This window comes from Gadus macrocephalus, chromosome 4 (assembly GCF_031168955.1).
Source record: "Gadus macrocephalus chromosome 4, ASM3116895v1".
In the NCBI taxonomy this organism is placed as follows: Eukaryota; Metazoa; Chordata; class Actinopteri; order Gadiformes; family Gadidae; genus Gadus; species Gadus macrocephalus.
Genome location: NC_082385.1, coordinates 34,569,493 through 34,584,049, shown reverse-complemented (window position 1 = coordinate 34,584,049; position 14,557 = coordinate 34,569,493). Strand labels below are relative to the sequence as shown.

The 14,557-nt window shown below is 56.7% G+C and overlaps 1 protein-coding gene across 1 annotated transcript; it reads left to right on the top strand.

Annotated features, from left to right (window-relative positions):
• Window positions 1–693: 693 nt before the first annotated feature.
• LOC132456561 (glutaminase kidney isoform, mitochondrial-like) lies at window positions 694–13,750 on the top strand. The gene is made up of 18 exons (XM_060050951.1): window positions 694–1,111; window positions 2,758–2,854; window positions 3,665–3,783; window positions 4,583–4,712; window positions 5,254–5,333; window positions 5,565–5,728; window positions 6,727–6,785; window positions 8,565–8,597; window positions 8,892–8,950; window positions 9,106–9,172; window positions 9,307–9,357; window positions 9,828–10,004; window positions 10,440–10,571; window positions 11,505–11,597; window positions 11,704–11,765; window positions 12,883–12,959; window positions 13,375–13,438; window positions 13,588–13,750. Exons 1-18 carry the CDS (start codon window positions 825–827, stop codon window positions 13,733–13,735), a joined length of 1,899 nt encoding a protein of 632 aa, XP_059906934.1. The 5' UTR covers window positions 694–824; the 3' UTR covers window positions 13,736–13,750.
• The last annotated feature ends 807 nt before the right edge of the window (window positions 13,751–14,557 follow it).

Sequence of the window (14,557 nt, the reverse complement as noted above, 5' to 3'; positions counted from 1 at the left end):
AAGGTGCACTTCTCCTAGTTTGAAAAAGCATTGTTTGGGAGAGGGCACGCCTCTTTGAACGGAGTTAGGCTACGTCATTTCTCACGTGGGGAATTCTACGTGGCAATTCCAACCAACCAGGGCAACGTTTTGATATGATGAGGGGAGTGTCTTATGTCCGCATTTATTTGAGACATGAGACGGAGGGGGCTCCCGCGAGTTTTTAAAGTCATGTCATATGTCGCATAGGGAAGTTATCACTAGCATTTCTGACGTTTTGATCCCAGAGTGCATAATGTTATGGGAGGCAACGCAACGCATGCTTGATTTGAAACTCGCTTATTATTTCACTTAATTACGTCCAGCACCTGAATCGGGAGGGCTTTCGCGATCTCGGTTGAATCAAACTAACACAACACCGCCATCTGGTGGCGACACCAGGCGGTGTCGACGCATTCACCTGGCTTTCCAGGTGAATGCGTCGGATTATTCATCCTATTCTATTACAGTTGCAATAATTAGCATTATTCTTGTTACTGGGCTACTGTTATCATTATTCTCATGTTAAGTATATGATGAGATGCTCTCTGACACGCCCCCGTGTTTTAGAGCTGCTGAAAACAAACCTGAGCTGTTCGGATGACTGACAGCTTCACGAGCAAATCAGGAGAGCAGCCACACTGTCAGTAGCCAATAGAATTTGCAGCAGGAGCGCAGTGGGCGGGACCAGTAGACTGCGAGTCAATCAGAGGAAACCGTTACGCGACGCTCGTTTCGCATCACTCCATCCGACCGGGTCGCTGAGAATAGCGTTAATTCAGATAATTAAGATAATTCAGATCGAAATGTTACATCTGCGTTCTTTGTCGGGGCTCACAGACGTGTTCCAGTCCAACCTTAAGCGGCCCTTGTCCTGCGTGGCGGGGGGGAGCACAGCGCGATGTCTCAGCAGCGAGTGGCCGGCGGGGAGGCTGCCGAACCGGGGCAGCTGGGCACCTGCTCCGGCCCCCTGGAGCCTCCACCGAACCCCGGCCGCCCGGCCCCCGCACCCGGCCGTACACACGCAGACCAGAGCCCTCTGCTCCAAGAGCGACGGCGGCGGTGAGACGAGCAAGGACTCGGCCGCGGAGAAGTAGGTCATCTACGGTCCTCCATCATGGGATAGCTCATATTATGGATATCATAAATATATATATATATATATATATATATATATATATATATATATATATATATATATATATATATATATCTGACGTTGTGTCTCTGGGTAGCCGGGGGTCAGACGGCTGGTTTCCATCTGTCTGGTAGGCATGTTCCGGTGAATGTGTCCGGTAGGACGGCTCGGGGGGGGGGGGGCCGGCAATAGCCTGGTTGGCTGCCGACCCCCACCACCACCCCCAATCCCCAACACCACCCCCACCACCATTACCCCGGCCCGTACACCCCCCCCCCAACCACCTTTTCGTTTTTTTGATCCAATTGAAGTTGTTGTTTTTTTTGGGGAGTGTTCTGTTGAGACTAAATCATCATTGTGTGCGACTGTGCACACCGTCTGTCTGTCTGTCTGTCTGTCTGTCTGTCTGTCTGTCTGTGTCTGTCTGTCTGTCTGTCTGTCTCTCTCTCTCCCTCCCTGTGGGTCTGCTTGCTTTGCATTTGTAAGTATGTGTTTATTTGACCTTTATTCGTTCTCCCCCCCCCCCCCTTTAGCCTCCTGTAGGTTTGTAACCAACCAGGTAACAGGACAGCTGTCATAGGCTTATAATGACCAATCAGATGGATCAGCAGTGCAGGATTAATCTCCCATGATGCACTGCAGGATTCATCTCCCATGATGCACTGCAGGATTCATCTCCCATGATGCACTGCAGGATTCATCTCCCATGATGCACTGCAGGATTCATCTCCCATGATGCACTGCATGATTCATTTCCCATGATGCACTGGGTGATTAATCTCCCATGATGCACTGCGCCCATCGGATTGGAGGAACCCAAACAGGCACTAGATGATCCCTTGTGCCGGCCTCCTCTAGATGTTCCGGCGCTCCTTGGAATCCCAGACCGGAATGTCAGCTAACATATTGGAGACGACCTCCGCTTGGTGACTCAGAGGTCAAACATCGTAGTACTGGTTCTAGAAACCATCATGGATCATTCCGAGAGTATTCCGACCACAAACCATCGGTCCATTTTCCCATGGCCTTGAACTCCTCTTCAAGAGGAACGGTTCTGGTCCAGGCTGCTGCAGGGGTCTGGGTCTGGTATTCCTACCGCGGGCGATCCATCTAACCTTCCTCTACTGTAGGAACTGCTGGAAAAGTACTGGGACTATTTGATCACCTAGACCCCCAATAGCATAGACCCCTGGAATGACAATGCATCCAGTAAGAGATGTGATGTTGTTTAGCAAAACACTAGCATTATTCAGCGCTCAACTGGTGTTGTTGAGCACTGAGCTAGCATCCCTTAGCATTAAGCTAGCATCCCTTAGCATTAAGCTAGCCTCCCTTATCCTTAAGCTGGCCTCCCTTAGCATTAAGCTAGCATCCCTGAGCATTAGGCTAGCATTCTTTCCCATCTGGCTGAGCGTGGTATTTGGCACTCAGCTAGTCTTTGCCCGACTCTAAACGAGTATCCTTTGGCACAAAGCTAATGTTCTTTAATGGTCCAAACCTTTTCCCAAAGTGGTTAATGGGCTCCGCTGAACCTTGCTTGTCTACTTCCTGTGCAGTGGATCCCACTTCCTGTTCTCCTGAGCGCTGCTCTCTGTCCGCAGGAGAAGGAAGGCGGGCATCCTGCCCAGCCTGGAGGACCTCCTGTTCTACACCATCGCCGAGGGCCAGGAGAGGATCCCCGCCCACAAGTTCACCACGGTACGGCTCCAGGGTCCAACAGGGTCTAGAGGGTCCAACAGGGTCCAACAGGGTCTAGAGGGTCCAACAGGGTCCAACAGGGTCCAACAGGGTCTAGAGGGTCCAACAGGGTCCAACAGGGTCTAGAGGGTCCAACAGGGTCCAACAGGGTCTAGAGGGTCCAACAGGGTCCAACAGGGTCTAGAGGGTCCAACAGGGTCTAGAGGGTCCAACAGGGTCAACAGGGTCTAGAGGGTCCAACAGGGTCCAACAGGGTCTAGAGGGTCCAACAGGGTCCAACAGGGTCCAACAGGGTCTAGAGGGTCCAACAGGGTCCAGGGTCCAGGGTCTAGAGGGTCTAACAGGGTCTAACAGGGTCTGTAGGGTCTAGAGGGTCCAACAGGGTCCAACAGGGTCTAGAGGGTCTAACAGGGTCTCGGGGTCTAACAGGGTCTCAGGGTCTAACAGGGTCCAACAGGGTCTCGGGGTCTAACAGGGTCTCGGGGTCTCAGGGTCCAGGGTCTAACAGGGTCTCAGGGTCTAACAGGGTCTCGGGGTCTAACAGGGTCTCAGGGTCTAACAGGGTCCAACAGGGTCTCAGGGTCTAACAGGGTCTCGGGGTCTCAGGGTCCAGGGTCTAACAGGGTCTCGGGGTCTAACAGGGTCTCGGGGTCTCAGGGTCCAGGGTCTAACAGGGTCTCGGGGTCTAACAGGGTCTCAGGGTCTAACAGGGTCTCGGGGTCTCAGGGTCAGGGTGTAAAAGGGTCCAGGGTCTAACAGGGTCCAGAGGGTCTAACTGTGTTCTGGTCCCCCCCCCCCCCCCCCCCCTAGGCTTTGAAGGCCACTGGTCTCCGGACCGGAGACCCCCGCCTCAAGGAGTGTATGGAGATGCTGAAGGTCATCATGAAGACCACGTCGGATGGAGCCCTGGACCGGCACCTTTTCAAGAAGTACGAACCCGGACCCTCTGCCCAGACCCAGACCTAGACCCAGACCCAGACCCAGTCCCAGACCCAGACCCAGACCCAGACCCAGTCCCAGACCCAGACCACCAGACCACCAGACCCAGACCCAGACCAAGACCCAGACCCAGACCCTGACCCAGTCCCAGACCCAGACCCAGACCCAGTCAGGTCTAACAGGCACTAACACTGCAGGGCTGGGGTTCTACTCCCTGTAGCTCAGCGGGGGGGGGGGTGGTAGCGGGGGGGTCCTGACGCCTCTGGCTCCAGGTGGGGGGTCCTTTGGTGGGGGGGGGTCCTGTGGGGGGGGTCCTGACGCTCTGGCTCCAGGTGGGGGGGTCCTTTGGTGGGGGGGGTCCTGTGGGGGGGGTCCTGACGCCTCTGGCTCCAGGTGGGGGGTCCTTTGGTGGGGGGGGTCCTGTGGGGGGGTCCTGACGCCTCTGGCTCCAGGTGGGGGGGTCCTTTGGTGGGGGGGGTCCTGTGGGGGGGGGTCCTGACGCCTCTGGCTCCAGGTGGGGGGTCCTTTGGTGGGGGGGGTCCTGTGGGGGGGTCCTGACGCCTCTGGCTCCAGGTGGGGGGTCCTTTGGTGGGGGGGGTCCTGTGGGGGGGGTCCTGACGCCTCTGGCTCCAGGTGGGGGGTCCTTTGGTGGGGGGGGTCCTGTGGGGGGGGGGTCCTGACGCCTCTGGCTCCAGGTGGGGGGTCCTTTGGTGGGGGGGGGTCCTGACGCCTCTGGCTCCAGGTGGGGGGGTCCTTTGGTGGGGGGGGTCCTGACGCCTCTGGCTCCAGGTGTGTGCAGAGTAACATCGTGCTGCTGACGCAGGCGTTCCGCAAGAAGTTCGTCATCCCGGACTTCCAGCCCTTCTGCGCGCACATCGACGAGCTCTACCACAACGCCAAGAAGATACCTGGGGGGCAGGTGAGCCCCCCCCGACACCACAACCAATCACAGCCCTCATACCTCAACGCCCCCCCCCACAACCAATCACAGCCCTCATACCTCAACGCCCCCCCCCCACAACCAATCACAGCCCTCATACCTCAGCGCCCCCCCCCCCACCACAACCAATCACAGCCCTCATACCTCAGCGCCCCCCCCCCCCACAACCAATCACAGCCCTCACACCTCAACGCCACCCCCCCCCCACAACCAATCACAGCCCTCATACCTCAGCGCCCCCCCCCCCACAACCAATCACAGCCCTCATACCTCAACGCCCCCCCCCCCCACAACCAATCACAGCCCTCATACCTTAGCGCCCCCCCCCCCACAACCAATCACAGCCCTCACACCTCAGCGCCCCCCCCCCCCACAACCAATCACAGCCCTCACACCTCAGCGCCCCCCCCCCCACAACCAATCACAGCCCTCATACCTCAGCGCCCCCCCCCCCCACAACCAATCACAGCCCTCACACCTCAGCCGGTCCTCGTTGATGTAGCCTCCGTCTGTCCTCTAGGTGGCGGACTACATCCCCCAGCTGGCCCGCTTCAGCCCCGACCTCTGGGCCGTGTCCCTCTGCACCGTAGACGGACAGAGGTACTACATTACCCACAATGCCCCATCCACACCGCCCCCATCGACAGCGCACCCCCCGTAACCCCAGATCCCTCTCTGGGTGGGGTCGCCGCGGTGGGGCTGAGGTACCGAGAGGGGAGGGGGGCGGCGGGGAGACCCTTCACCTGTAGGTCGACTGGTTTGACCTCTCCCTCCCCCTCCCTCCCCCCCCCTCCCCCTCCCTCCCCCTCCCTCCCCCCCCCCTCCCCCCAGGCACACGGTGGGGGACACCAAGGTGCCGTTCTGCCTGCAGTCGTGTGTGAAGCCGCTGAAGTACGCCATCGCCGTGCACGACCACGGCACCGACTACGTGCACCGCTTCATCGGCAAGGAGCCCAGCGGCCTGCGCTTCAACAAGCTCTTCCTCAACGAGGACGGTGAGACAGCCTCTGGTCTCCCCCGCTGGTCTCTCCCGCTGGTCTCACCCTCTGGCCTCCCCCGCTGGTCTCTCCCGCTGGTCTCACCCTCTGGCCTCACCCGCTGGTCTCACCCTCTGGTCTCACCCTCTGGCCTCACCCTCAGGTCTCACCCTCTGGTCTCACCCTCTGGTCTCACCCTCTGGTCTCACCCTCTGGTCTCACCCTTTAGTCTCTGGTCTCACCCTCTGGTCTCACCCTTTAGTCTCTGGTCTCACCCTCTGGTCTCACCATTTAGTCTCACCCTCTGGCCTCCCCCGCTGGTCTCACCCTCTGGTCTCACCCTCTGGTCTCACCCTCTGGTCTCACCTCTGGTCTCACCCTCAGGTCTCACCCTCTGGTCTCACCCTCAGGTCTCACCCTCTGGTCTCACCCTCAGGTCTCACCCTCTGGTCTCACCTCTTATCTCACCCTCTGGTCTCACCCGCTGGTCTCACCCTCTGGTCTCACCCTTTAGTCTCTGGTCTCACCCTCTGGTCTCACCATTTAGTCTCACCCTCTGGTCTCTCCCTCTGGTTTCACCTCTTATCTCACCCTCTAGTCTCACCCTCTGGTCTCACCCTCTGGTCTCACCTCTGGTCTCACCCTCTGGTCTCTGGTCTCACCCTCTGGTCTCTGGTCTCACCCTCTGGTCTCACCCTCTGGTCTCACCTCTTATCTCACCCTCTGGTCTCACCTCTTATCTCACCCTCTGGTCTCACCTCTGGTCTCACCCTCTGGACTCACCCTCTGTTCTCACCTCTGGTCTCACCCTCTGGTCTCACCTCTTATCTCACCCTCTGGACTCACCCTCTGGTCTCACCTCTGGTCTCACGATGTGATGTCATGCTGTGATGTCATGCTGTGATGTCATGCTGTGATGTCATGCTGTGATGTCATGCTGTGATGTCATGTGATGTCATGCTGTGAAGTTACGTGATGTCATGCTGTGATGTCATGCTGTGATTGATGTTCTTCAGATAAACCCCACAACCCCATGGTGAACGCCGGAGCCATTGTGTGCACGTCACTTATTAAGGTACGTGCACACCACACACACACCTCTGCTATACAGCAGGTACCTGGGAGTGACGTAGCGGCGCTGGGAGTGACGTAGCGACGTAGCGGGCTGGGAGTGACGTAGCGGGCTGGGAGTGACGTAGCGGCGCTGGGAGTGACGTAGCGGGCCTGGTGGAGGGCGGGGGTAGAGGACGTGGAGTGACGTAGCGGGCCTGGTGGAGGGGGGGGGTAGAGGACGTGGAGTGACGTAGCGGGCCTGGTGGAGGGGGGGGGTAGAGGACGTGGAGTGACGTAGCGGGCTGGGGGTGACGTAGCGGGCTGGGGGTGACGTAGCGGGCCTGGTGGAGGGGGGTAGAGGACGTGGAGCGAGGCTGGCGGAGGCCAGGAGGGGATTAGAGATGATCCTCTCTGGGATTAAGAGAGAGAGAGGGGGGCCGTCGCTTGCCCACGCGCCCGACCGCTCCGATCCGGATCCGTCGCATCGCCTCCATGAAGACACCATCCGGTCGGCTCCGGTTTCTGCAGCCGTTCCCCGGCGACCGATCACCACCGAGCGGCCCCTAGTGATGTGGTTGGTGACGTAGCTAGGGGCCGACGCTACAGAGCCCCCCGTACCGGAGGACTGGCTGACATCTGATAGGCCGGCGGTGGTCCCTGTGCTCTGATAGGCCGGCGGTGGTCCCTGTGCTCTGATAGGCCGGGCGGTGGTCCCTGTGCTCTGATAGGCCGGGCGGTGGTCCCTGTGTTCTGATAGGCCGGGCGGTGGTCCCTGTGATCTGATAGGCCGGGTGGTGGTCCCTGTGTTCTGATAGGCCGGGTGGTGGTCCCTGTGTTCTGATAGGCCGGGCGGTGGTCCCTGTGTTCTGATAGGCCGGGCGGTGTTCCCTTTGCTCTGATAGGCCGGGCGGTGGTCCCTGTGCTCTGATAGGCCGGGCTGTGGTCCCTGTGATCTGATAGGCCGGGCGGTGGTCCCTGTGCTCTGATAGGCCGGGCGGTGGTCCCTGTGATCTGATAGGCCGGGCGGTGGTCCCTGTGATCTCATAGGCCGGGGGCCGAGAGCTACCAACTCTTATGGACCCTCTCAGATGCTAGTTCTAAGCGTCTCAGGTGATGTTGGCTTCCTCTACAGTCGACTAACTAACTAACCAACACTCTGCCTCCTGAACCAGATCCACTAGATATAAACTAGTACCTCTACAGTCGACTAACTAACTAACCAACAGTCTGCCTCCTGAACCAGATCCACTAGATATAAACTAGTACCTCTACAGTCGACTAACAAACTAACCAACACTCTGCCTCCTGAACCAGATCCACTAGATATAAAGTGGTACCTCTACAGTCGACTAACCAACTAACCAACACTCTGTCTCCTGAACCAGATCCACTAGATATAAACTAGTACCTCTACAGTCGACTAACCAACTAACCAACACTCTGTCTCCTGAACCAGATCCACTAGATATCAACCAGATGTTTAGAACAGGACCTCCAGATGTGTATGTCTCTAACTAATAGAGTAGACTGACTAACCAACACTTTAACTAGACACAAGAATCAGATTAATCATAGTTTAATCATAATCTAACCCTCTCACCTGGTCATCTCAAATAAGTCACTACTCTGATGTTAAGACTTAAATCCTTGAATGAATCCCAGCATGATTCCTATCCTAATCCTTACGGTAGTGTTTTGGCTATCTCTGTTTGATCAACTCGATGTCAGTTGAAGTGCTAATACATAAGCTATGTGTTAGCTAAATGTTTGTCATTTATAACTGAGTATTTCTGGTTGACAGCACGGAGCGAGCAACGCTGAGAAGTTCGACTATGTGAGTATGTGTGTGTGTGTGTGTGTGTGTGTGTGTGTGTGTGTGTGTGTGTGTGTGTGTGTGTGTGTGTGTGTGTGTGTGTGTGTGTGTGTGTGTGTGTGTGTGTGTGTGTGTGTGTGTGTGTGTGTGTGTGTGTGTGTGTGTGTGTGTGTGTGTTAGAATAGCTTGCTACACATCACTAATTCTAAGCTAAAAATGGACTAACACTATTCTGAATTTATGATGGTGTTGATCTGGTGTGGACCTGGTGTTGATCTGGTGTGGACCTGGTGTTGATCTGGTTTGTATCTCTAGGTTATGGACTTCATGAACAAATTGGCAGGAAATGAGTATGTAGGCTTCAGCAATGCCACGTGAGTACAATATACTCCAATACCAACCTCCTCACAGAGTACTGCATTCCTTTTAAAGCACTGCACTCCATGCAGTATTACGTTGAGTGTGATGTTGCAGTCTAAGTGGAGGAGCTGCGGCCGCTGGAGCCTAACCCGCGGTGTTTCCCTCGCAGGTTCCAGTCAGAGCGAGAGTCAGGAGACCGCAACTTTGCTATTGGCTACTACCTGAAGGAGAAGAAGGTAGGAGACCACGAGACTCCGCTCCACAATCCACCCATTGGTCACCAGTGGTGGACACTCCCACTGGTGATGCCAGTGGACTGTACCATCTGCTGGGGGGGGGCTATCAGTCTGACACCGTCTCTTTCTTTCAGTGTTTCCCCGAGGGAACGGACATGACCTCCATCCTGGATTTCTACTTCCAGGTCAGTGATGAACAGATCCTCTTCCGTGTGACGGGAGAAACGGATGATGTTGATTGTTCTGTTGTTGAGGCGACCACAGCACTGGCTCGACAGGTCGTCCAGGTTGGGATAAGTCCAGCTCTGTATTCGAAGGGCTTGTCTGTTAGCTCCCTCTTCAGTTAGCTGGGAGTTAGCTTGTCATTTCAATGTTTGATCCAATGGCCAACAAGTTCAGTTAGCCAGTGAGCTATCAGTTAGCTGTCGAGTCTCTCCTCCCTGCTAGCTGTTCAGTTAGCCAGTGAGCTAATGCTAGCGTCTCTCCTTCCTGCTAGCTGTTCAATTAGCCAGTGAGCTAGCCATTCAGTTAGCTGTTGATTCTCTCCTCCCTGCTAGCTGTTCAGTTATCCAGTGACCTTATGCTAACGTCTCTCCTCCCTGCTAGCTGTTCAGTTAGCCACTGAGCTAATGCTAACGTCTCTCCTCCCTGCTAGCTCTGCTCCATAGAGGTCACCTGTGAGAGCGCTAGCGTCATGGCGGCCACACTGGCCAACGGCGGCTTCTGTCCAATCACAGGAGAGCGTGTCCTGAGCCCGGAGGCGGTGCGGAACACCCTGAGCCTCATGCACTCCTGTGGCATGTACGACTTCTCAGGCCAGTTCGCCTTCCACGTCAGTACCGCTGCTCAGCCTGCTGCTGCTAACCCCTGTCACCCTTTCACCTCGGTGACCTTGTCACCCGGTAACCCTTTAACCTCGGTGACCCTGTAACCCTGTTATCTTGGTGACCTTGGTAACCCTGTAACCTTGGTGACCTTGGTAACCTTGGTGACCTTGGTAACCCTGTAGCCTTGGTAACCCTGTAACCTTGGTAACACTGTCACCCTGTAACCTTGGTGACCCTGTAACCTTGGTGACCTTGGTAACCCTCTAACCTTGTCACCCTGTCACCTTGGTAACCCTGTAACCTTGGTGACCCTGTGACCTCCATAATCCCGGTAAAACATGGGCAGCATTGCTAACCCTGTACCCTTGGTAACTGTAGTCACTGTAACCGTGGTAACCCCTGTGACCGTGGTAACCCCCTGCGGTGCGCTGCTCCCCCAGGTGGGCCTGCCGGCCAAGTCTGGGGTGTCGGGGGGGATCCTGCTGGTGGTGCCCAACGTGATGGGGGTCATGTGTTGGTCGCCCCCGCTGGACAAGCTGGGCAACAGTGTCAGAGGGATCCGCTTCTGCACCGTACGTCAGCCCGCCGTGCTAACGCTACGCTGCAGCGCCACCCACAACGCTAACGCTACAGCCTCACTGATAACGCTAGGCTACAGCTCCACCCACAACGCTAACGCTGCAGCGCCACCCACAACGCTAACGCTACAGCCTCAAGGATAACGCTAGGCTACAGCTCCACCCACAACGCTAACGCTACGCTGCAGCGCCACCCACAACGCTAACGCTACAGCCTCAAGGATAACGCTAGGCTACAGCTCCACCCACAACGCTAACGCTGCAGCCTCACTGATAACGCTAGGCTACAGCTCCACCCACAACGCTAACGCTACGCTGCAGCGCCACCCACAACGCTAATGCTACAGCCTCAAGGATAACGCTAGGCTACAGCTCCACCCACAACGCTAACGCTACGCTGTAGCGCCACCCACAACGCTAACGCTGCAGCGCCACCCACAACGCTAATGCTACAGCCTCAAGGATAACGCTAGGCTACAGCTCCACCCACAACGCTAACGCTGCAGCCTCAAGGATAACGCTAGGCTACAGCTCCACCCACAACGCTAACGCTGCAGCGCCACCCACAACGCTAATGCTACAGCCTCAAGGATAACGCTAGGCTACAGCTCCACCCACAACGCTAACGCTGCAGCCTCAAGGATAACGTTAGGCTACAGCTCCACCCACAACGCTAACGCTACGCTGTAGCGCCACCCACAACGCTAATGCTACAGCCTCAAGGATAACGCTAGGCTACAGCTCCACCCGCAACGCTAACGCTACGCTATAGTGTCACTGATAAGTCTAGGCTACAGCTTCTCTGACAACATTAATGCTACACAGTAGTAGTGTGTGATTGGTTGGTCAGTAGTAGTGTGTGATTGGTCGGTCAGTAGTAGTGTGTGATTGGTCGGTCAGTAGTAACCTGTGATTGGTCGGTTTCAGGATCTGCTGTCTCTGTGTAACTTCCACAACTACGACAACCTGAAACACTTCGCCAAGAAACTGGACCCCCGCAGGGAGGGGGGAGACCAGAGGGTGGGTGTCTGTCTGTCTGTCTGTCTGTCTGTCTCTTGTAGTTGCTATGTTATTGATCATATGGCTGATCGTCCTGATTGATCCGATCACTGCTGTTTGTTTGCAGGTGAAGTCTGTGATTAATCTGCTGTTTGCTGCCTACACTGGAGACGTGTCCGCGCTGAGGAGGTGAGACCTCCCCTTAACCTACTGCCCTGAGCCCCAACCTCCCCTTAACCTACTGCCGTGAGAGCCACAACCTCCCCTTAACCTACTGCACAGAGCCACAACCTCCCCTTAACCTACTGCACTGAGCCACAACCTCCCCTTAACCTACTGCACTGAGAGCCACAACCTCCCCTTAACCTACTGCACTGAGAGCCACAACCTCCCCTTAACCTACTGCACTGAGCCCCAACCTCCCCTTAACCTACTGCCCTGAGCCACAACCTCCCCTTAACCTACTGCCCTGAGCCCCAACCTCCCCTTAACCTACTGCACTGAGAGCCACAACCTCCCCTTAACCTACTGCACTGAGCCACAACCTCCCCTTAACCTACTGCCCTGAGCCCCAACCTCCCCTTAACCTACTGCACAGAGCCACAACCTCCCCTTAACCTACTGCACTGAGCCACAACCTCCCCTTAACCTACTGCACTGAGCCCCAACCTCCCCTTAACCTACTGCACAGAGCCACAACCTCCCCTTAACCGACTGCACTGAGCCACAACCTCCCCTTAACCTACTGCACTGAGCCCCAACCTCCCCTTAACCTACTGCACAGAGCCACAACCTCCCCTTAACCTACTGCACAGAGCCACAACCTCCCCTTAACCTACTGCCCTGAGCCCCAACCTCCCCTTAACCTACTGCACTGAGCCACAATCTCCCCTTAACCTACTGCACTGAGCCCCAACCTCCCCTTAACCTACTGCACAGAGCCACAACCTCCCCTTAACCGACTGCACTGAGCCACAACCTCCCCTTAACCTACTGCACTGAGCCCCAACCTCCCCTTAACCTACTGCACAGAGCCACATCCTCCCCTTAACCTACTGCCCTGAGCCCCAACCTCCCCTTAACCTACTGCACAGAGCCACAACCTCCCCTTAACCTACTGCCCTGAGCCCCAACCTCCCCTTAACCTACTGCACTGAGAGTCACAACCTCCCCTTAACCTACTGCACTGAGAGCCCCAACCTCCCCTTAACCTACTGTGTGTGTGTGTGTGTGTGTGTGTGTGTGTGTGTGTGTGTGTGTGTGTGTGTGTGTGTGTGTGTGTGTGTGTGTGTGTGTGTGTGTGTAGGTTTGCGCTGTCCTCCATGGATATGGAGCAGAGGGACTACGACTCGCGGACGGCGCTCCATGTGGCGGCAGCCGAAGGTAGAGTGAGACCACCCACTGGGGGGGGGGTGAGACCACCACCCCCCACTGGGGGGGGGGGAGACCACCACCACCCACTGGGGGGGGGGGGGGGGGGAGCGTTGAGGTGTGGGGCAGGACTACCCTGATGACCCAGAGAGACATCACATCACAGAACACACTAGCTACTGGTTAACACCTTTGATTGACAGGCCAGTTGGCTTCCCCAAACCAATCAAGGAAGAGATGTCTGATTGGTCAGAAATCAAATGACTCACGGAGAGGCCGACGCCCACAAACTGGCTCCCTGACAAGAGCCTGTCATTCACTGAGGGCGGACGGCTGGGCCACCTCTAACTGTGTGTGTGTGTGTGTGTGTGTGTGTGTGTGTGTGTGTGTGTGTGTGTGTGTTCGTGTGCGTGCGTGTGCGTTTCAGGTCATGCTGAGGTGGTTCGGTTCCTCCTGGAGGCCTGTAAGGTCAACGCAGTCCCTAAAGACAGGTACACACACACACACACACACACACACACACACACACACACACACACACACACACACACACACACACACACACACACACACACACATATATGCTACACTTTCTGCCATTTGTGCTTGTGTGTGTGTGTGTGTGTGTGTGTGTGTGCAGGTGGGGGAACACCCCTATGGACGAGGCGGTGCATTTCGGCCATCATGACGTGGTCACCATCCTGCAGGACTACCACCCCCCCCCCAGCCCCCCCCAGCCCCCCCAGACCCCTGAGGTGGCAGGGAACAACCTGGACGGCCTGCTATAGCCCTTAACCCTCCCTCTGTTAGCCCTTAACCCCCCCTCTGGGAACAACCTGGACGGCCTGCTGTAGCCCTTAACCCTCCCTCTGTTAGCCCTTAACTCCCCCCTCTGTTAGCCCTTAACCCCCCCTCTGTTAGCCCTTAACCCCCCCTCTGGGAACAACCTGGACGGCCTGCTGTAGCCCTTAACCCCCCCTCTGTTAGCCCTTAACCCCCCCTCTGGGAACAACCTGGACGGCCTGCTGTAGCCCTTAACCCCCCCTCTGTTAGCCCTTAACCCCCCCTCTGGGAACAACCTGCTGTAGCCCTTAACCCCCCCTCTGTTAGCCCTTAACCCCCCCTCTGGGAACAACCTGGACGGCCTGCTGTAGCCCTTAACCCCCCCTCTGTTAGCCCTTAACCCCCCCTCTGGGAACAGCCTGCTGTAGCCCTTAACCCCCCCTCTGTTAGCCCTTAACCCCCCCTCTGGGAACAGCCTGCTGTAGCCCTTAACCCCCCCTCTGTTAGCCCTTAACCCCCCCCTCTGGGAACAACCTGGACGGCCTGCTGTAGCCCTTAACCCCCCCTCTGTTAGCCCTTAACCCCCCCTCTGGGAACAACCTGGACGGCCTGCTGTAGCCCTTAACCCCCCCTCTGTTAGCCCTTAACCCCCCCTCTGGGAACAGCCTGCTGTAGCCCTTAACCCCCCCTCTGTTAGCCCTTAACCCCCCCTCTGGGAACAACCTGGACGGCCTGCTGTAGCCCTTAACCCCCCCTCTGTTAGCCCTTAACCCCCCCTCTGGGAACAACCTGGACGGCCTGCTGTAGCCCTTAACCCCCCCTCTGTT